General features: G+C 42.6%; 1 protein-coding gene across 7 annotated transcripts in view; it reads right to left on the reverse strand.

The window, feature by feature from the left end:
* ABI1 (abl interactor 1) overlaps nt 1-24,048 on the reverse strand; it is a 146,564-nt gene that overhangs the window by 70,148 nt on the left and 52,368 nt on the right. For 6 of the 7 annotated variants that reach the window (XM_053262377.1, XM_053262376.1, XM_053262373.1 and 3 more), the window contains exon 2: nt 15,093-15,260. In XM_053262377.1, coding sequence (XP_053118352.1) covers nt 15,093-15,122 — 30 coding nt within the window. In that variant the 5' untranslated portion in view covers nt 15,123-15,260. Of the gene's footprint in view, nt 1-15,092; nt 15,261-24,048 lie in introns of those variants that run through there. The other variant, XM_053262381.1, reaches the window with a different exon arrangement.

A 24,048-nucleotide genomic window follows, 5' to 3' on the forward strand; every position in this document is an offset into this window, starting at 1 on the left:
TTACTGCCTGTAGACAGGCATTTGAGGGGCTAATGCCATTTCCCGATATCCATGAGGAGAAATAGATTTGAGTGTCATCAGCATATTGATAACACCCAGGACCAAATCCACTGATGAACTCACCCAGCAGTTTCATGTAGATGCTAAAAAGTATTGGTGACACAATGGTGCCCTAAAGGACTCCATATAGTAGCTTCCATTTTGAAGAGCAACTGTCACCAAGCGCCACCATCTGAAATCTACCTGAGATAGGTAGATTTACAGGAGCAGAATCACTGTAAAACAGTGCCTCCTATCCCCAAATCCCTCAGATGATCCAGAAGGATGCCATGGTTGATGTTATCGACAGCCACTGAGAGATTCAAAAGAACCAGCAGAATCATACTCCCTCTGTCAATTCCCTGGCAAAGGTCATCTTTCAGGTTAACCAAGGCCATTTCAACCCCATAGGCTGCCCAAAAGACAGTTTTAATCATTTTATCCTGTTTTCATATTATATTTTAACTTATGTACACCACTAGTGATGCACGAATCAGGCAGTATAGAAATATGATTGTTGATTAATTAAGAGGATGGATGTTGATTAATATGAAACCTTTTTATTGACAAATGGAATCACCTTCAGTTTATTTAGTATCATGAGGAGGAGAAAAGTGTTATTGTATATTGTAATATAGATTGTGTGTTTGCAATGACCAATGGGATCCAGACTATGAGCTCATTCACATGACCCTAGACAGGGTAGGAGGAACATACAGACAGGGTAGGAGAGCCTGCTCCCAACTGGTTGTCATGTGAATACAAACATAAGGAAGAAGGAGGGAAGAGTGATCGTGTGGGAGCTGGGGTTGGGTAGTACAGTGGTTCGTCCACCCTCAATAAAACGGTGGAGATGGAATGTAGACTGGGCACATCCTCCCGCCTCCCACACAATCACTCTCCTCTCCTCCTACCTTGATATTTAGATTCATGTGACCACCAATCAGGGGCTCACACAGCTCTCTTACCCTGTTTACGGACATATGAACAAGCCCTATGTTAGTCAAGGCTAAGCCCAACTGAAATTAACAAGACTTTTCAGTGATGACTAATGTGTCTCCTTTATTCCACTAGTGCTAAGTCATAACTACCTAGTCTTGATTCTGCCCAATGTCATTGGAAAAATATGAAGCATTCTCAAACAAGACAACTGGCAAGTTTAGCAATACCTCATGTAACCTAACCTAGCTGCTTGAGACAGTGTTGACAAGACTACTTCACCCATGGTCAATGTCTTACATGGCTGCCACTTTGGGGCGAACCAGAGTTATATGAGTTTGATATGGCTACCATTTTAAAGACAGTACACACATCACTCTGGGGAGTAAGCAACACTAGGGCTTTATTTCTAATGTGAATGCCCTTGTCTATTGCTTAGACCACAGAACTTCTCTCTCCTCCCCCCATTTCCCATCTGCTTTGTAATCCTGTTAAGTGTCCTGAGGGGATTTCCTGGTCAGCTCACCTAGGAGAGGTGTCAAAACAAATTTTATCCTTACTCATCTACCTAATGGTTCTATTCAAATTATCCTTCATCAACCTAAGGAATTGAAACCTATTATTAGTATATGGTTTCCCAGTTGGCTTTTTACAAAAGTGTCTTTTGCCTTCTAGTAATATACTGATTGGTTCACATTAGGGATGTGCACTGAGCCAGTTCAGCACTCCTTTTCTGCAGCACTGAACCAGTTCAAAAGGGCCAGCGTTCAAGCCAGTTTGGAGGCCAGGGGGGTTACTTTAAGAAGCAGGGAGGATGCCTCCTATCTGCCCATCCCTGCCCTGCTGCTTCCTCCCCCCACACACCAGCACTCTCCCAAAGAGCATGGGCATGGGGCTGAAGCACCCCTCCGTGCAACCCTGTTCAGCATCGCCATGAAAATGGCTGGCACATGTGCATTGGCCATTTGCGTGGCAATGAAAGTAAGAAAGTAACCCGCCACCCTCCCGGGAGTGCACGAAACATGTTCCGTGCACATTCCTAGTTCACATCTCAGGGCAAGGATGAAGTACAGTGGGGTGGATATCCTTTTGACCAATCTCAGCAGATTTGTTTTAAAAATGAGTTGGGACTGGGAGGTTCTTCTCCAACTTCACTTCCTTTCTCTTTCTCCTGATGCCTGCTGAGAAGACATGGCTTTGCTGCAACTATTTGAATAGAATGTTTCTGTACAGCCCAATACAGAAATCTCTAGGCGGTGTACAGATTAAAACCATCTAAAATATAAAACATTTAAAAATTCATAAAAACAGATAAAAATCACAGTAGATAAAAACACATTAAGATTTAAATTTCAGTTAAAAGCCTGGGAAAACAGGTACATCTTCAGGGCCCTCTTAAAAGCAAACAGAGAAGGAGATGCTCTTATTTCAGCAGAGAGCACGTTCCACAGTCCTGGGGCAGCTACAGAGAAGGCCGAGTCCCAAGTCACCACCAAACGGGTTGGTGGAAACCATAACCAGACCTCTCCAGATGATCTTAATAGGCGACATGGTTCCTTTTTTTGTGTTTAATTTCAAGTGTTCAGATATCCCAGCAGTAAACCTATTTTCTTTTATTGCATTAATGTGCCAGTGGTTAGAAATCTCTGTGCCTATCTATGCACTCTTATTTTATATAGGGAAGCATTCAAGCTTGGAATACCACTACTTGTAGTCTGAAGTAGAACAGTGCAGAAAGAGCTGAACCATTAGCGATGACAGCATGTATGGACCAGTTTTTAGGAAGAAACCTAAGTCAGAACCCTTTATCTTGAAGCATTAGTTTTCCACATGCAGAAAGGCTGCGATATGGATAATGTGGAGGGAACGGCAAACATGCAGAAGATGCTTGCTTGCTTTCTGAAAGATGAAGAGAACAGATTTCAGCAACTGAAGGCGCTGTATTTCCTTTCAGGCAAGGAAAAATAAAGACATCGCCTCCTATACAGACAACACCATAATACAGTACAGTTGCCCTCTATATTACTGCCCACTGATCTGGGCTGCAACAATTCCCCAATCTAGTTATGAGTGTGGAGCAATAAAAAGGAGCACCAAACCCCAATTTTAAGACTTATGACTAAGAAAACCAACACTGATAGGCAAAAGCCACTACTCCTAATTATAAAATCATCTTTTAATGTTATATTAAAATAAAGCATCTTTTAGGACTTTCGGCAGAATGCAGCTCTCAGTCAAGTAAGATCTTCTGATAATAAGGGTAATTAATTATAGACAGAGTACCCTTCTCAGTATCAAAATGAGAAACTGCAAAACCCGCCTGCAGGAAGGTTTTCAGATTGAGATGTTTTGCCAAAGGCACATCATGTAATATTTATAAGTCACATAAATAATGGTCCATATCATTAGATTAAGGGGAAACTCCCAAGATTTATACTCCATTGTCTCTCTCCCTTGAAAGCAGCTCTTCCTACAATGTCATCATGTCTTATTAACTAACAAACAAACAAACAAACAAACAAGCTTCCCTGCAGTGGATACAGGTTTTACTGGAACCTGCCACAAATAAAAGAGCAACATATACTTGAAAACCAACAATTCCAGGAATTAGCCATGGGCTCTTCAGACATTTGCATGAGCAATGATAATGGTGAAAGGGAGGGGCACAGATAAATGGACACTGTTGCTACTCTTTCCATTCCATCAGAATCCAAGATGCTGTTGAGATATTGAATGAGATTAGTAATTAGCTGAATGAGGGCAAACAAGCCTGACATTCTTTTAGTCAGTAGGATTGCTGATTCAAGAATAAGTATGCAACCTGTTTTGGATGGGGTAGCACTCCCCTTTGAAAAGGTGCATTCTCTAGGGGGTGCTACTGGGACTAATTCTGAACCCAGATGTCCAGGTGATGGCCAAAGGAATCTTTGCCAACTTAGCTTAGCATGCCAGCTATGTTTGTTGCTGGGGAAAGCCGATTGGCCATGGTGACACATACTTTAGTTACATCATGTTTGGATCAATGCAGTGCACTCTATCTTGGGATGCCTTTGCAGATTCTCTAGATATATCAATTGGTCCAAAATACTGCAGCCATGATCAAAGCTTTTTAGGGGACATGCAATTCCTCATTTAAGCAGTTTCATCGGCAGCAAATCTGTTTCTGGGCCCAAGTCAGAGTGCCAGCTTTGATCTTTAAAGCTCTATATGGCTTGGGACTGGGATAGTTGAAAGACTGCCTTCTTCCATTTGAGCCTGCCTGGTTATTAAAGTGCTTTCTCTGTCACACGTTCCACTGACATACATACCTTCTTTGTTTGGGGGAAAAGTCATTTTAGGAGTGGGCTATACGGAGCTGAGCAGTGCAACTCGAGTGGGGTGTGTGTGTTAATAGCACATCACTTCTATTAACACACACCCCACTCCAGCCCTACTTCTCAGTGCCAAATAGACCACTCCTGAAATGACTTTTTTCCGATACAAAAAGTTTCCCCTGCTTTTTGCTTCTCCACTCGAAAATCACCACCATCCCTCAATGTCTTCCTCCACCCCAGCAAACAAGTTTTTACTCTTGCAAACATGCATGTGGGAACCCAATGCAGCAGGGGAGAGTGCACACTGAGGCAACTGGAAGTACAGAACTGGGTGAAAAGGTTAAGCTTCCACTGCCATTTCTCTGCAGTTCTGGAGCAAATAATACATTGGCTTCACCCTAACTCTCTCTTTTTTTTTTTTAGCTCCACATAACAGGCCTCAGGAAGACCCATCAGTGGTCCCTGTAATTTATTTCATCTGTGTGCGGAATGAGTTTTGTTCTGGGCGGCTGTATCAAGGCAGTGTGTGCGCACCTGCATCCAGAGTGGGGCCTTCCTGATTCAGCCTGAGCAGGATCTAAAATTAACTGAGTGGACATTAAAAAAAAAAAACTTTTGAGCGCATGTATATGCACACGCCTTAGAGGGAACAGAGAGCCCCATATACGTTCCTGTAATTTAGACCCACTGCTTCAAGTAGCAAGAAAGCAGTGTCACTATCACCACTGGGATATCTGAAAATCCCTGCCCTAATCTTCTTTTTTTCAACACAAAAAACCTACCTAGTTCCTTTAACATTTTAGGAACGTTGGTATTCCTGTGGATTCTTTCAGACTTGCCATTCTTAAAAAGTGTGGCAACTGAAGCAGAAAACAGAACCCACAAAATGCAGCTTAAAAATAACCAAGTGCAGAGTGTCAAGCCTCTGCTTTGCTGCAGGTGAAGCTGAATAATCTGTACCCTCTGGGGTGGGGATTATTTTACAGGAAACAGAGCCCCATGCTGCCCAAGCGTTGTTTATTGGTCTGATGGTTATGTAGCACTTATTTATGAATATTATTATTATTATTTATTAATGAATAATATTATTCACATGCTTCAGGCTGCTGTTTGTGCTGTTGTGCAAGTAGGAGTGCTCAGGTTTCCCAGTTCTTTGCAGAAGCCATCCAATATTAATCCTATTAGGTATTTATTTCTATCCCACCATTCTTCCACTGTGGAACTCAATACAACATACATGGAGTTCCAAGGCATCCAGGCACTGACCAACCTAAACCTGCTTAGTGGTGGTAGACCATTCACCACTTAACAGAAGAACAGCCCTGCTGGATCAGGCCCAAGGCCTACCTAGTCCAGCATCCTGTTTCACACAGTGGCCCACCAGATGCCTCTGAGAAGCCCACAGGCAAAAGGTGAGGGCATGCCCTCTCTCCTGCTGTTGCTCCCCTGCAACTGGTACTTAGAGGCATCTTGCCTCTGAGGCTGGGGGTGGCCCACAGCCACCAGACTAGTAGCCATAAGAACACAATAACCTATCTACACTTCAGACTACGTCCCAGTTGCCAACACTTATTCCCCAAGTACAACCCTTTCTTTATCCCCTTTTGCTTTATCTGGATTCCTTCAACAAGTCCAGTTCTCAAGTTTACCAAGATCTGTAGCTCAGTAACACTTTTGCTATGTAAGGAAAAGGAAGCCAGGCTGCTCAGTCATGAGGCTCCATTGCTAGATACAGCGGTGTAGGGGCAATTGAGTCAGTGGTGCCGTTGCAGTGGGACTGCTACTGCCCAAGGGGCGCCAGCCACCACCACCCACCCACCCACCCACAGGCAATCTGGCAACTGTGACCCCAGAGCTGCCCCCATCCCAGCAATAACAGGCGGCCCCTTTAAGGGAGCATCTATGCAGCCCCATCCCACCAAGTTGGTGGAGCCCCGTCAGCTCATGACATCACCAGGCTGACCCCGTGTGAAACAGGTAGGCGCAGTGAAGGCAGGCGGCGGCAAGCGAGGCAGGCAGGCCACCCATCCTTAAATCTTGCCCCAGAGTTGTCACCACCCTTGCTTTGCCCTTGGCTAGATCTCTCTCTTTGAGCAGAGCTTAAGGATGCCAGTGCCATGCAAAAGATGCTTTCATTCCTTGGTATTGGAAATCAGAGGGAAAGATGAACTGCAGTGTATTTATTTATTGTATTTATTTATTTATTCGATTTCTATACCGCCTCTCCAAAAATAGCTCAGGGCAGTTTACACAGAGAAATAATAAATAAGATAAGATATATCCCTTTCCCCGAATGGCTCACAATCTAAAAAGAAACACAAGACACCAGCAACAGTCACTGGAAGTACTGTGCTGGGGGTGGGTAGGGCCAGTTACTCTCCCCATGCTAAATAAAAGAGGATCACCATGTTAAAAGGTGACTCTTTGCCAAGTTAGAAGGGGTACCATTATAGCCAACATGCTATATTTTTGAACAGACTAGCTTTCTGAGGCTCTGTTCCAAGTTGGTTTGTTTTTTATCACAGCAAGTTGGGTGGAGGTGGGCGAAGGAATGTTCATACCCTGGAAAGATTTACCCTACAAATGTTCAGCATTTTAAATGCTGTTAACATCTTGCAAACTCCTGCAGAATAAAAACTGATTGGTGATTTACCCATCTGCACCCATTACTGATGACAGAAGATGGAGCACTGGAACTCCAAATCACAGAGGTCAGAGAAGGCATAATTACACCCAAGCTTCCTAACCCATTAAATACTTGAGTAGCAGAGGAACCTGTATAAGAGCCCTCTAATTAAAAGAATCACCATTTTCTAGCGGGATGAGAATTGCTTACACTTCGGTATCCAAACACCAAGATCATAATTTATTTTGAATCTTTTCAGACCTATGACTAGCACACTGCCCCAAAAAGCCTTTACAGAAGAGAGCCAGTCTGTGTAGACAATACTGAGCTAAATAGACCAATGGTCTGACTCGGTATATGGCAGCTTCCTATGTTCCATAGCACCCTCACACGGAAATCTATTCTGATCAGGAAAATCTTTAGGATGAACGAAAGCTCCTCAGTGCAAGGAGAGCGTTATACCAACTCAGTATGGCGCTGCTGAATAAAACTTACCAAGACCTCCATGCTGGCTCAGCTACTATAAGCCCCAAAGGTCATAGCCATATATAAGATACCTGCTCTTTGTTTGCTATGCATGTGCTTCCTGTGCTTGCAAGCTGATGTGGTACAGCTGACAGGGTGTTAGACTTTGAGAAAGAAAACCTCTTTGGTACAGGGAAGCTTTCTTAATTTCTCTGCTATGTGAATCCCAGTTTATGAACCTTTTAGCCAAAAAGCAGTATATAAGTAATAGTAGTAGTATTTCTAATACCAACAACTTTTTAATTGTTAGTTATATTTCTGGATGATATTTAGATTAACACGTCACGTGCACTACATCTGAGGCATAATTTTTGATCCCCTTCCTCTGAAGCCCCCTTTGCCTCCCAAGAATATGTCCCCGAGGGTCAGATTTTTATTGGGCTTCATGGGGAAGGGGAGAGTGGTGAAAATAGTCTTCTCTCTCTAATGCACATGCAGCATTATCCTAGATCAGGCATCCCCAAACTGCAGCCCTCCAGATGTTGCTGAACTACAACTCCCAGCATCCCTAGACAATTTTTTGTGGCTGGGTATGCTGGAAGTTGTAGTTCAGCAACATCTGGCGGGCCGCAGTTTGGGGATGCCTGGCCTAGATACCAGCCACTATCAATCTATATAATTTTTTAAGGCATACCTGTGGCTAATCCTGTGCATAGCAGCTCTCGTGAGAGTTCACGAGCAGAAGCACCGTGGTGATTGGGCAGTGGAGATTCTATATGTATATAGGGAGGAGCAGCCTGTGGTGACTGGGCAGTGGGATTCCATATGCAGATAGGGAGAAGGAGCCTGTGATGGTTAATGGCAATTGGAATGCAACTACTACTGGTCAGAAGATGTTCTTGACTGTAGAGCAGAGGGACAGACAGACAGAGTGGGCAGGGGTCTGCAAAGAGAGGGGTCGTGAGAGAGGAAAGAGCCCCTTTCGGAGAAGCAGGTTGCCGCTGTGTGAATTAGATGAGGGAACAAGATGAACAAGGTCTGTTAACTCAGGAAGAGAGAGAGAGAGAGAGAGAGAGAGAGAGAGAGAGAGAGAGAGAGAGAGAGAGAAGGGAGGGGAAGAGAGAAAGAAGTAAGGGCAAGGGACGGACTCAAGCCTGTCAGCAGACTAAAGGAAACAAGCGGCCATGGCGGTGCCTATTGGCAGAAAGGAAGGGCCAAGTTAACCACTGCTGCTGTTTAGGGCTACTAAGGCCTTTGCAGAGGGAGGCAGGCAGGCAAGGGATGAGCCTGGGCCAGTCAGTGGCCTGAGGGGAGCAAGCGGTCATGACGGTAGCAGCAGCGAGGAAGGGCCTGGTCAACCGCTGCTGCTGCTGCTACTTCTCCTGTGGGGAGGAGCAGTAGTGGGGCTTGGGTGAGAGTGGGGAGGTCTCTCGGGATAGGAGAATGCAGCTTGGCCAACCGGCGCCAGCAACGCTGCAGCTGCAACCAAGAAGGATGAGGGGAATGGAGGAGTGGCCAAGAGATGTGAGAGATCTCTGAGGTGAGGGGGGCTGTGGCAGGGGGTGAGGGGAGCAATCAAGTACTATTGTGCAGATGCTCTGCGCGGGTTAAGCTAGTTTATATTATTTCTGTTCTAGATTCCTACTCAGCCATGACAGTCACTTATACCAACAGAGCTCACAAAAATAAGGAGTCCAAGTTAGGATCTGACCAGTGATATAAACTCACTAGGTGACCTTAGACAAGATCAGTTCAGTTTTATTGTGTTCTTTGATCAAATATAAAATCCAGATCCAATAAAAGAAACAAGCATTTTCAGCCTCAGCCATCTGTGCCCCCGTCAATCAGCAATATTGAGATAAGACTATCCAATGTAACAGGGTTGCAGCAAGGACAACAGAGAGACAGACAAGATGGTGTTGGGATTATAATGTTGGAGTAGGACTAGGGAGACCTGGGTTCAAATTCTCACTCAGCCATGAAGCTCCCTGGATGACTCCGGGCCAGTCAATTTCTCAACCTAATCTACCTTGCAGGACAGTTATGACGATAAAATGCAAGTGCGCCAGCTGCGTCCCTTTCTCGAGAAGGCAGATCTGGCCACAGTTACCCATGCCTTAGTCACGTCAAGGCTGGATTACTGTAATGCGCTCTACATGGGGCTGCCATTGAAGAATATCCAGAAACTGCAGCTAGTGCAAAATACGGCAGCGAGGGTTTTATCTGGAGCTGCCCGGAAGGAGCGCATCACACCCATTTTGAAAGAGCTGCACTGGCTACCAGTTTGTTTCCAGGTCCGGGGGCTCTGCTCCGGGTGCCGACAATGAGGGAGGCTCGGTTGTCGTGCACGCGGGACAGGGCCTTCTCTATAGCTGCCCTCAGACTCTGGAATGCTCTCCCGGTGGCTATTCGCTCCTCGGTCTCCTTCACAGCTTTTAGAAAAAGTATAAAATCTTGGCTTTTTGCCCAGGCATTTATTTGATTCTCTGCTGCTGCTCTTTATAGTCTGTATTGCTTTTATGCTTTTGTTTTAAATTTTTAATCAGATTTGTTTAATATTTTTTTCACTTAATATTTTAGTTGTGTCTTTTTTACCATCTTGCGTTTAAATTTTTCCTGTAAACCGCCTTGGAATTGCTTTAATGAAAGGCGGTATATAAATTTAACAATCAATCAATCAATCAATCAATGGGGAGGGAAAGGAAGATCCATGTACGTTGCCCTGAGCTCCTTGGAGGAAAGATGAAACATGACTATAACAAGATTAATGAAGTGCTTTGGACACTCTAAAGCACCAAATACTAAGTATTTCGTATACTAGGCACACCAAATACCAAGTATTAAGTAGTCCTCTGCTAACTGAGCAAAGAGACACCTTTTCAAAAGTGGTGATTCTCTTTACTGAGCAGGGGGAGAGCAAACTCACACTATCCATCCCCAGCACAGCATCCCTCCAGTGGCTGTTGCTGGGGTCTATCTTACCTTTCTTCTTTTTTAGATCGTGAGGAGCCATTTTGTTTGTTTGTTTTATTCTATGTAAACCGCTTTGGTTGTAAAGTGGTATATACATATTCATCATATTCAATTTTTATTTTATACAAAACATCATAAATGTGTTGAGATCTCTCAGGGACTATTATGGTTCTTAATGGAAAGAGGGTCATTTTATACATGCAATTTAGTTCTCATGTTAAACTGAGAAATAATAGAGTAATGGTTTGCAAAAGGATAAAGGGAGAGAGAAACAACGCGCACACACAGCACAAGTACATCTCATGATTACAGCAATTTGTATTTGAGGTCTGATATTATTTCAGAACATTTGGTGGTTGGTAATACCGGGTTACGTATAAAAAGGAACTCATTGTTCAAGAGCAGCTTTTGATTTTGTGATGATGATACACACCCCCACAACTGACACAAAAGAGAGTTACACATGCTTTAAAAAAAAAATCAATCCTTTGGCACAAGTTTACACTGCTAAATATTATGCAACTTTCTAAAGATATATCAATCATATATTAGTCATCACAACATCATTCAAGCTATTCCAAAAGTAATGATGCTTTTCTGATAACTTCATCAGAAATCTATTTTTTTTTAAAAAGATGCATGAAGAAAAGTCACTATGGAAATTAACTTCTGGCTTCTCAGATCACAGGCATATACAAACAGATACTCATCTTTAGCACAATAGATCATAAGCAACTGCTTTCAAATGATCTGACAAAAACATTAAAGGCTACACAAGATTATTTTGTTTTTCAAATTGGTGGTTAAAAGTTGCTGGCATCAGTCAAGACATGGTATGTTCCAGAAAGGGCACCAATTATGAAACCTCTTCCTAGAAACTTGTTAATGCTCAGATATTTTCCAAAAATGTTACAAAGACTTCCTACTTCAGCTGATTTTGAGTGCCCAAGCTTAGGACAATTTGAAAAAAATGTCTAATTTTTAACACAGCAGTTGTAGTCCCTTGGATTTCCTCTCATTCCTGCTCCAATGGCCAGACTGCAAGTTTAGAGAAGCATAACCATTACTGAGCTAGATGGACCAATAGTTTGACTCAGTACATGGCAGCTTCCTATATACAGCCCACCCATGCTGTACAGAGAACTTTTACATGCTATTGAACACAAAAACAGCTTTATTTCCATTTAGCGCCTCTTGTTTCCCCACAGTGGTCAACCAGATGCCTCCAGGAGACCCAGAAGCAGAGTATGTAGGCAAAGCACTTCTCCTGCTTCTGTTTTACAACGGGTTTCAGTGATGCTCTGCCTTTGAACCTGGAGATGGCAAAAAGACATCAAGACTAGTAGCTATTGGTAGATATGCCCTTTATGAATTTGTCTAACCCCCTTTTAAGGCCATCTACACAAAGGACTGAAGGGCACCATACTCCAGAGGAACATCCATGATTATAAAATTGTAATCTTTGGCCTTCTCATCCTCAGCTCTAACATATGAATCTCAAGTAGCAACTGCTGTTTTACTTGAGGCTGTAATCTCTAGAATTTCATTTACATCCATCAGCACACAGACCGGTGTGATAAATGCAAGCTTACGAAACTTTTCCACACAGTTGCAGGAGAGGCCATTAAAACAAACTGGGCACAAATAAACACAACATTGGTGGCCTTTAAATGGACTTTAATACTATAAGATAATTAAAGCTGTTCCACACGCATTGGGGTGCAACCCAGATTCCACTGCATGGAAGTAATCTGTAAATAGATTCCAGAGCTAGCCATGCTAAGAGAACTGCCCAATAGCATGAACATTCTGCGAGAACCAGAGTGATCCTCTAAGAACCTACAGATTAGTAGGAAAGGGTTGCTTAGTGGTGGGGGTGTGTGCTTTGCTTTCCCATGTAAATGCCACCGTTCCCCAGCATACCTAGAAATGGCTCAAACTTGATATATCAACTCTGCATACTCTAATTTATATTCCAGAAATATAAAAGAGTGATGGCAAAGAATTTACATCCTGTTTTCCATATCCATACAGGCATATCAAAGGGGCCAACAACCATCACACATACAATCACTAAGAGAACATAGGAAGCAGCCTTATATAGATTCAGACCATCTGGCTCAGTATTGTCTACATCAGGGGTAGGCAACCTTGGCTCTCCAGCAGTTGTTGAACTACAACTCCTATCATCTTCAGCCACAACTGACTGGCAGCAGTTCCCCAAAGTTTCACAGGAGTCTTTTCTAGCCCTACCGAAGAGGCCAGGGATTGAACCTGGGACCTTCTGCATATAAACATCAGGTATTCTTCCACTGAACTACACAGCCCATGCTCCTTGCCCTGGGCAACAGATTTTTTAAAAGACTAATTTAATGAAAGCCTTGGTACAATTAACATTTAAACAGAGCCACACATTGCTAGAACTAGATACTAAATTATGCTAGTTAATTTTATAAATTAACTTGAAGAGGCTCATAGTACTGGGAATAATTTCCAAAAGGCCTTACAACCAAAAGAGCTACAAGTGGCCTTGCTAAAGATTCTCAAAAGGCTTTACAAAGCACAAATTGTTCGCAATCTTTTAGCAAACAGTTCATGTATCAGGTGACTCAATAGCTTTTTGCACAGAAGGGCCTTCAGCTCAAGCCAAGGGCTAAATGAAACAAGGGGCTGCACCTTTTGTACCAACGGAGTTTTCACTATGACACAATTAGTATTAATAAGCCAGCAAAAAATACAAAATAGCTTTATAAGATTAAGCAGAAATTTACATCCACAAACCCGCCAATATCAAACCACTTTTTAAATGTGTACTACAAGTTCCCGTCTAAAAATACAAGTAGTTTGGACACAGAGGTTGGTGTGGGTGAGCAACATGATGAAAGACACAACTGGGGAGAAGGGAAAGCTGGTTACATTTTCACTTTCCATTTGTACTCTTGTGGGAATGGCCTAAGGAAAAACAGAAAAATCTTCCCACTAAATACTTTATTTGCATATTATACCTATGCCTAGCTAGTTGCAATTAACGATTTACATTGCATTTTAAAATCTTATTTTCTAAATTGTTAATGTGCATTAATGTACATTAAAACTAAGTGAATATTATATAACATTGTGATTTGAAAACTTGGTGCCTATAGCTGAAGCTTGTCCATTATTTCTCTTTCACCTGTGCATTTTGTCAAGCAGGAACATTTTGAAACTGGATGGCTACACTATATAGTTCACTGGATCCAGAGGTTGATGGAATTGGGAGAAGGTAGGGAAGCTGAACTCCACACGAAGGAACTGGGTCTTATCTCAAATTTGAAGTCAGTGAGGCATATGCTGCTGATAGACATGGTTGGCCCTTCCCAAGTCTCAAGGTATTTACATAAAAAGCAATAGAAAATGGTGATTTGCTTTTAAAAAGCAGTCTTTTTTCAACAAAAGAGAGGCCATTGGGTAAAGCTCACTTTTATTTAAAGATTAACCAGTCATTTATCTCATTTTCTCACATTCTGTTATCACTTCTGCGTGTTTGAAGTTCCACTCCTGACCAGTTAATCAAAATAAAATAAAATAATCAACCAACATCAACTTTATTAGCTGCCCCATAACAAATTGTTCTCTGGGCAGCTCACAACACAGCATTAAAATATAAAATAAAAACAAAAACAAAACCACATTAAAATCAATACAGACCAAAATAGGGGTGGGGGAGAGAAAATACAAAATATAATACAAAGCAATTTAAAAACCCTTAAAATCAGTTTTAAAAATAAATAATAACCCTGTTCAGAAAGAGGTGGCATCAGAATCATTAATGGAGAGAGACATCCGACTGAAGGCTTAGAGGCCAGCAAAGATTTTGATGGTAGTTTTAAATCAATCTAGTTCACCTCTGCAACCTCTGGCTAAATATACCTCTCTTCTCAGCTTCCATCCCATCTCAGACTGGTCAACTCCAAGAAATTTAGCTCTGTGCCAGAGACAGTTCAACAATAAACTATGTTAAAATGCTTCTTGAATTAAGTGTTTCATTGAAGTCAAAGCCACTAAGCAGCCTGGCCAATCCTAGCAAAATGCATAAGTCTAGATGTGCACCTTAAGTGGCTGAAAGATTGCTACCTTGGCTAACTAATGCCAAAGGAAGGGGAATTTTGAAGTACAGTTCACATACCCATGCTGTCACTCTAAGGTGTCATTAGTTCACAATTCAGCATAACTGTATGTATAAAATAGTACAGTGCTCACACCTAGTTTTCAAAATAACATGCTTCACTGAAGAGGAGTTCTTTCCCCATGTCAAACCCACCTTACCCTGTTCAGTAGATGGTTCAGATGCAACACCAAACAGAAGTTTGACCTTATGTGAGAGAGCCTGAGACTGCTACTCTTTCCTTCCCTTACATCATCCTGTACTTTGTATTTTGCAGCAAGCTACATGTTGCCATTACAGCCAAACCAGAAAACTATGGTTTGCACTCACCCTTCCAACCGCAAATCACAGCCAAACTGTGGTCTGACATTCTGGTTTGGAGGTCAAGTTCAGTTGGCTCAGAAGCAATGGCAAACCCAGATTGTAGCAAAAGGAAGGGAATCCGAGCATGTGGATGGGAACCCCAAAGTTCACTCACCTCATGCCAAACCATGGCTTGGCACACCATATGAACAATCTCAATATCTCTTGCATTGACCGATTATACAAGCAACATGTCTTGACATCACAATTCTCTGAAGAAAAAGATTACCTGGGAAATATGATTGATTGAGGACTCCATTCTCCGGAGCTGGGATGCTTGGATGTCCAGTAGTTGGAGCACATTGTTGGCCAATGCATTGATCTGATAAGCAACACTGGCTAAAGACTGAGTTGTATAAGCTTTGGTCTCTTCTAATGCTTTCCTTTTGTCAGGAGCCTGGAGAAGGAGTGGGGAGAAAAATAATTTTATTATTTTTTAAAGGTGAGAGAGAGAAAGAGAGTGCGAGTGCAGCAACTCTTTAAAAATTTAGTTTACCCAGAAGACCTTATTACTAACATAGTCAGATAAGGTGGATCTACAAATCTGCATTACATAGAGAGAAAACAAAATAAATAAAATAAAAAGCTAGAAGCATATGGCCTTGCTTAAGAAGCTGAGTAAGAGACCTTACTCAGTAGTAAACCTTTCATAATTCACTGGAGCAACACTTTTCTCATACTCCCATATCTTTCGCTGGGGGGCGGCGGTGGGCAGAAGAGATATTCCCAATAAATATTCTTGGAGCATAGATTCCAGTCTTCCTCAAATACAAAGCAATTTTTAAAAGGAAGATACATTTCCCCTGCAATTGGACAGCAGTTCTGCATGAGTTGTCTAACACACATAACCTTGCAGTTACTGATTATCTCCATGGAAAACAGGAAGGACGTCAAGACATGCCAGAACATAAAATTGTTCTTTGGAGAAGAGCTGTAAATGCTTTCCTTAGTGATGCAATCTGATACCACTTTTATTAGTTCACATAAACAATTTCCAAACTCAAGTGTCTTACATATACTGTATAACAGACGTTCCACGATAAAATAAAAACATTTCTACTTCTGCCTTAAATTTGTTGGGACCAAGATGCCATTCCTCCAATGGACTTCCAGTCAATCCATCCATACAGCCAAACAATACAAACCTAGAGATGGCCCTGGATTTGAATCAAGGGCTCTCTGGCTCAGTTTATATTACTTGCCATGAAACCACATCGGTTCTCACAAGAGAAGAATAAAAGGGGGCAGGAAAAGCCAAAGAAAACCATAAATGGGAGGAAGAAAAAGCCCTTAGCCAGCCTTTCAATTTGCCATTTGCTAGTATAACAGACTCTTCTGAACAAGATACTTCCTAGAGCTCCTAGTACCATTCAAGCTGTCCTGTAACAGGTAGATACAGTAAAACACAATTTATGGGCAGATACATTTGGAGTATTTACCTGCAAGGCTAACTGTAATGCGCTCTATGTAGGGAGTGCATAGTCCAGAAACTACCCCTGGTACAAAATGCGGCAGCCAGATTGGTCTCTGGGACAACACAAAGGGACCATATAACACCGGTTCTAAAAGAACTGTGCTGGCTGCCAATACGTTTCCGGGTGAAATACAAAGTTCTGGTTATTACCTATAAAGCCCTTAATGGCTTACGTCTAGGCTATTTGAGAGAACGCCTCCTTTGACGCAATCCCTGCCGCCTGTTACGATCTTCTGGAGGGGTCTGGTTACGGTTGCCACCAGCTCATTTGGTGGCAACCCAGGACCGGGCTTTCTCTGTGGCTACCCTAGGGCTTTGGTATAAGCTTCCTGCTGGAATAACAGCATCTCCTCCACTGTTTTCAGGAAGCACCTCAAGACCTTCCTGTTCTCTCAGGCTTTTAATTAGAATTAATTTTAAAAATGTGTTTTAATTATTTTATTCTATTGTTTTTATTGTCATGTATTTTAATTTGTGACTTTTAAATATTTTAAATTCTGTACACTGCCTAGAGATATACATATCAGGCAGTATAAAAATATAATTAATTAATTAATAAGGCTGCCCTCAGTCAACATGTGAAAGATACCTCTTGTATTCTAAGATTCACACCAACATACATTTTAAGATACCAGGATTTTCCTCTTGGCTCTGCGGCACTTGGGCCCAGAATGAATGCATTATGTTCCTGGATCTCCTAAACATGGTTAAGTCAAAAGTTTGCCATGAAACCACACACTTCTTCCCTCCCACTCTTGTACACAATTGTCTTCGCTTATTTCCTTTTTCAGCTAACCATGGTGCAACCTTATGCTGCCACCGATGTTAACTTGAACCAGGATTTGCAAACTAGCATCCAACACCAGCTTGAAGCTAACTATAATTAGTATCAAAATCAGGTCATATGTGAATGAACTCAACTAGTTCCAAAAATGAAAGTGAGGAGGCAACTGAGGCAGAAGCAAAAGAAGGGGAGAGCACACAAGCCCAGGGTACACCTTCAATCTTCTCGCCATCATTAAGAAAGCAAGCAAGTTATGAGTGCACTGGGCCTTAGGGAACATTTCCATCAAGGGCTTTAAGCCAAACACAGAGAAACTCAAAACAACTGCTGGACATACACTTTGAAAGAGGAGTGTTCTGGTCTCCTACCTCAGAGTGATTAGTATTGAAACCAGCAGACAATTCAGACACATTACCATCAAAATGCTAATGAGTGAAGCACACCATTTCCTTTTAGAGAAACACGTTTCTAGATATAAAGTGCTTCTATCAAAGGAGCAAAATGTTACTGTTGACATATTGAAATAGATACATAGGAAGACTTGTTTTCAGCTACTTCAAGGGTGGTGGTGGTGGATAACATGCTGAGATCTATCTTCGCATCCTTAGCTGAGAAGCAAAGCAAGCAAGTATAGCAGAGCCAGGAAATGCAGCATTGGGCTGGCACTCAAGCCAAGCTTAGTACGGTACTTCCTGACTTCAGTGCTTGCAGACTTGAGTCTTAAACGGTGCATCATTAACCCCTTCATCCCCATTTCTTCTGTCACTCCAGTAAAATAGAAGGGGATCTTCAACCTGGGCCAATATTGAGTAAGGTGCACAACAAAGGCTTCTTATTTTCATAGTGAAACCACAGAAACTAGGACGGCAAGATTCTATGTTTTCAGCCCTATGCAACTGTCACAACCCACCTATCCCCACAGGTGTTTAACACATCAAGCCAGATTTTTCCAGGAGATTTTTATATGGACCTTAACTTCTAAAACCAGTCCAACAAAACAATGTTTGCGCTGGCTGGGAAAACGCCAACTATAAAGCAAGCAGATAAACAGAGAGTGTGGTACCTCCGATTGTGCTTTCTACATTAGCCTCCTGCTTTGCCAACACAAAACAAACAGCTATTGTATTATGGGTAGGGTTTTCCCCATCTTCTGTCTTTTCAAGGCCTGAACAGAATATAGACATGCCATGCACCTAGCAGATCTCTCTCCTGCAGGAATGGTTTTTTGTTTGTTTACTGCTTTGTCCCTGGAGGCAGCTTTGTGCAAAAAGCCTTCCTAGCATGGGCTGCTTGCAGTCTGCTGAAGTGCCTGTTTTAACTTGCTTCCTCCATCTCAGTCCTGGGAAAACTGCTGGCAAGTCCTCACCCACCACCGTAAGTGGCGCAGCGGGAAAAGGCTTGACTAACAAGCAGAAGGGTGCTGGTTCAAATCCCCACTGGTATGTTTCCCAGACTATGGGAAATACCTATATCAGGCAGCAGTGATATAGGAAGATGCTGAAAGGCATCATCTCATACTGCGCAGGCGATGGCAATGGTAAACCCCTCCTGAATTCTACCAAAGACAAGCACAGGGCTCTGTGGGCGCCAGGAGTCGAAACTGACTTGACGGCACACTTTACTTTTTACTTAGTCTTCACACAAACATGTTGGCAAAGCTGTGTTGGCAAAGCTGTGTCAACACGTGTTACATTTAGTCACAGTGATTAACTGTGCCCTGCCCCCTTGAGGGCAACCCAGGTTTCCCTTGTTCTCACATACCTCTACCTATCTTTCCTTGAACTAGGACAGAGGTAGGCAACCTTGGCTCTCCAGCTGTTATTGAACTACAACTCCCATCATCCCCTACCCCTGGTGTAGGAGAAACCTGCATTAAGAACCCTGCAAGGGAGCTGTATATACAACTCTGTTTAGCAAATCCAATTATCAACAGCTGTATGGAGGCAGAATACAGTAGAAGTTCAGCATTCAACACAGGCATATGCCCCATCACAGCACTTTTCTCCTTCCTAAGCATCCAGCCTTAGAAAGAAGAGTTGTGTGACTCAATAGCTCCCTTTCAGCATTTTTAGCACCAGTAAAGATAAAGCTATCAATGAGCTTATTTTGTATATGCTGCTTTTAATAAGTCACTCTTGAAAGAATTGTGCCGTTTTTAACTCTGGCGCAATAGGACCACAATTTAGACTAGGATTTGTTGTAAGAGCACCTTTTTAAAAGCTGCCATGCCTGGGAGGGGACATTAAAAAACTGACTCCATTGGAAGGCCTGCATCATGAAAGTAACATCAGAAAAGGCCCCTTACTTGATATTCACTCTTTTCTTTTCTTTTTTTAAATTTTACATTTTATATCCCGCTCTTCCTCCAAGGAGCCCAGAGCGGTGTACTACATACTTAGGTTTCTCCTCACAACAACCCTGCGAAGTAGGTTAGGCTGAGAGAGAAGTGACTGGCCCAGAGTCACCCAGCTAGTATCATGGCTGAATGGGGATTTGAACTCAGGTCTCCATGGTCCCAGTCCAGCACTCTAAGCACTACACTACGCTGGCTCTTAACATGCCTTGGACTAAAACTTGCAACTCTTAACATAGCTGCTAAAAGACAACACACTCATTTTTATCTAGTGCAACGCCAGATCACAGAAATAATTGTTCTGGAGTGTGGGGGAGGAAAAGAGGGAGGAGGGAAGGCAGAGAAGAAAGTGTATTCCAGGCACTGGAGACAGCATGGAGGTTCAAAGAAAGAACTGAGAGAACATGGGGACTGATCAAAGATAAGTTGACTGGAATAATGGCAGTCAAGGTCATAAGGAGCAGAGTGCAGAGAACACACAGCACAGCAAGCCTTAAAGGTAAAAGAACTAAGGGCATGCAGCTTATGCAGAAGTGCCAAGGAAGCAGTAGAAGAGTCAGAAGGAAGGAGACAAGCATAACAGGAAATATTTAGCAAAGGCAGTCTATTATCATGATGACTCTACTGTTCAGAGCCCCAGGTTGGGAGCACAAATGTGACATTTGCTTAGATGGGATTCAACTTTCTTTTCATGATAAATACATCAAAGTCTTACCAACAAAGGAATGATTATTTAATGCCATCGCTTCCTGCTTTTTCCTGGGAATGATTGTTCAACCAATACATCAGTTACATCAGTTATACTAGTTATACTAGCTCAGTTCATCAGTTATACTAGCTCAGTTCACACATACACAGAACAGCCAAGTCTTAGGTCTGCACACTTTCCTTTCTCTCTCATGCAAAGAGAGTCTCCCCAATTGACTCTCTCCACAATTTCCTAGCTTGATCAAACCAACAGGTTCACGATTACCTCCAAACTAGGCAACTATCTTGGTGTGCAAACCAGGTTTGAAAGTGGTTTCTACTTCTACTACGACAACAACAACAACAACAACGAGTATTTATATACCACTTTTCAACCAAAGTTCTCCAAGACTACGGCCTGGTGACATGTAAAACCAGGATTAAAGTATGGTTCTGCATGACAACCCTTAGCCTTGAGCACATGCATTCTTCCTTTCCTTTTGAGTGAGAGAGGAGGATTCTACTTCTGATCCTGAATTAGAATACACCAGGATCTGCAGCTATGCTGGACACAAGGAATCCTAGTTTATTCTAAATAGAAGTGGTAAAGTTCTGAAGGACTGGGAGGTCCTACTGCCCAGAACCATTCTGTCTTGTCTGGATTGAATGTGTTAGCCTACATCAGGCCTGCTCAACTTAGGCCCCCCAGCTGTTTTTGAACTACAACTCCCACAATTCCCAGCCACAATGGCCAATAGCCAGGGATTATGGGAATTGTAGGCCAACATCTGCAGGAGGGCCGAAGTTGAGCAGCCCTGGCCTACTTGCATTGCTGACCTCAGGCACAGATTTAGGACTTCATAACTACCTTGTGTTGAGAGGCCAGTGGCATTTTTACAGGATGCTTCTGTCACCAAATGACATGGCATGCTTGTGTGAACCAGCTTTAAATTACCCAGACCATAAGTCTGTTGTGGAAATAAATAAGAAACAACTGCTGCCTGCCCTGAGCCTTAAGAATAGGGTCACCAATCTAGTTGTACTGAACGGAAAGCAGTAAGTTTTAAAATGTGTACATTAATACATCTCAAAACGGTTGCAACAAGGGGATTCAGGATCAATCATCATTATGTAAACTGCTGCCCATTGTACAACATGGTGCTAAAATACAGGCCGCAAACCTGCATCCCATAATGGATGTGTATCCCTAATTAAAATCAGCATCTCTTACACTGATATTAACCAGGATGGCTGCCAAGGAGTCCTTCACTCCCATTAGTTTGGGTTGCATACCAGACTCTCCTAAAGATTCACTAAAATGTCAAGCTACAATTCAAGGACTGTACAATTTAGGTTTTGTACATTTCCCATAAACAAGTATGTGCCCCCAGCAAGCTCAAGGAATTTTTAGTGCCTTGTTACACAACTGATATTCTGCTCTAGTTTAAAGGTCACAACCTAAACCCTTGTAACCTAGGATTGCTTGGGGCAGACTCCCAGGTAATCAAGAGCTTCTCCACTGCTATGACGATAGGGCTAAATGTGTGGCACCATAGTGCTGACCTTTACAACACAAGGCAGGGCTATGAAAACTGTATGTGAGCTCTCATGTTCCCTTCAAGGCTCACAAAACTATTGTATAAGGCTGGAAAGACGACAAATGCCCCACATGAAGCCTCTATAGCTCTGCTTTATGTTGAGGAATACAGCTTTCATAGCGCTTCCTGGTTGAGGAGCTCACTCTCCCCTCTAGCTTAAAAGCAAATGGTTTTCTAAAGGTACTGTGAACAGCACTATAATTCTAAGGAGGATTAGTACAGCATAGCACAGTGACTAAGGGCATGAACTATACTTTACGCAAGTGTAATTTACACTTTAATTTACACTTAATACTAGCCCCTTTTCTCTTACAGGTTTTGTAGCAAGAGACACCACTTGAACTCTGGAAGCCCTTGGTTCAAACTTTGCCTTTGCTCTGCCATGAACTTCCTGTGTAACATTTGGCAAGCCACTAATGGTTTTGTGACATAATAATAGACCCATCATGTGGGGTTCCTGTAACAATTACTAAGAAGATGTGCATGAAGTACTTTGAACATTCAGAAGTGGCCAATTTTAGGTTTTTCTCACATTATGGTGTACTTCTTCCTACACCTGTGTAGCTAACAGCTCTCAGAACTGGCAGGAACCTAGTTTTCAATCTTATATGAAGGAATAACATGTTTCTTCAAGCTTTGATTATTTTCATATCAAACAAAACAATCTGCTTCTTCTATACAAGAATATTTTGCATTTGAGGGTGTGTGGGGTTTTTTTGTTTTGTTTTTTAATACTAAACAGCTTTGAGGCCCTTTTGGTCTAAAAGTAGTATATAAATATAATGTTTAAAAGTGTCCATTCAACAGAGAGAAAAAGTTACAGATAAGCAGCTTTTCTCACCTCACCTAGCTGATCTCCAACAGCCTCTAAGATAAACAGGCCCAGTCATTTCCTAATAGCTTGCCAGCTGTCTGAGATGCTTCTCAAGTGCAGAAACACTCCTTATAGGTCAAAACCTGCATGACTGAGTTTTGCAGTTAAAAATGCACAGAAACTTGTAAAATATAATCAATTTCCCCCCTGCTAAAAATGAATGCCAGGGTATTGCATTTAGCCCTGCAGACTCCTAACAAAGCCCTCCCAATTTTGCATCAACTGATGAAAAGCAAATTAGATTACTTTAATCAGTTTACATACTACTTAATCTGTCCTCATCACATTTTACTTTGCACAGGATGCTGTAACCTGTAAGACTATTGTCTTCCTTAGCACAATGAGCTCACTTTTGTGCAATTCATTTCTGCTAATTCACTTCCCTTGTTACTTAAGCTTTCTGAGAAGCCTGTAGAATTTAATTTACACTTCTCGGCAAGTGTAGAGTTTTGCATTTGCAAGATTGCCCCCATTTTCAGTCCATTCATTATAATCTAGGAATGAAATTTTACTCCCACTATTTTTCACCATTTCACCATTTCCACCATCTGGACTATGAGATGGGTTTACATCAGCAACAAAATATTAATTTATCTCTGAGCATTACTGTTTAAATGAAGCAATTCCCCCATTAGGGCAGTGCAACAGAAAATGTTTCCCCTCTCAGAACAGTATGTAACCTGCAAGTTTGTATGTGCTGTGCAATGCTGTATTTCAAGTTTAGTACAATCTGGCAGTGGCGTAGTAACAGGAAAGAGAGCCTGTGTTCAGCCCCACCCCCCACCCCAGTGGTGCACACACAGCCCCACCCCACCCCCACAGCAGCACCTTGCCGCCACCCCAGCTGCCTGCCCGCCTTCAACTGCCATTGCTCATGCTTGCCCATGCTCCCTGCCTCTGACTCCTGGGCCAGAAGCAGGAAAGGCTGACACGGTGAAGCAGCAGGTAGTGGGAGAGGTAGGCAGTGGAGGGTGGGGGAGGAGGTGGTGGGTGGATGACAGAGGGGGGCGGGGAAGCGAGGTGGCCTTCCAGGGGAGAAGGGAAGCTTGTGTTCCAAGGACACCTTGGAACACCAGTAGCTCCACCCCACAATCTAGGATGCCCAGAAACTCAGTTTGGCTTTTCTTTTTTTAAAAACAATGTTTTGTCCTTATTAGTGAAGAGAGAGGATGAAGATGGAAGCTACTGCACTATTAGACAGTGGCGCATCTAGTAAAAATGGCGCCTGGTCCGCCCCCCCCGCCCCCCGGCGAGGTTCCCCACCACCACAAGGCCTGCCTATATGTGGGGGCGCCTCCTGCCATCCCCTTCTCTAGTCATTCCATAGTCTCTATCATCCACATGCTTCCTATTTCAGTTTCAGTCCTTTAGGCTTGCATGTAGCCACTGGCCTGGTCACTTGAGACAAGACAACC

The sequence above is a fragment of the Hemicordylus capensis genome, chromosome 6 (assembly GCF_027244095.1).
Source record: "Hemicordylus capensis ecotype Gifberg chromosome 6, rHemCap1.1.pri, whole genome shotgun sequence".
NCBI lineage: Eukaryota > Metazoa > Chordata > Lepidosauria > Squamata > Cordylidae > Hemicordylus > Hemicordylus capensis.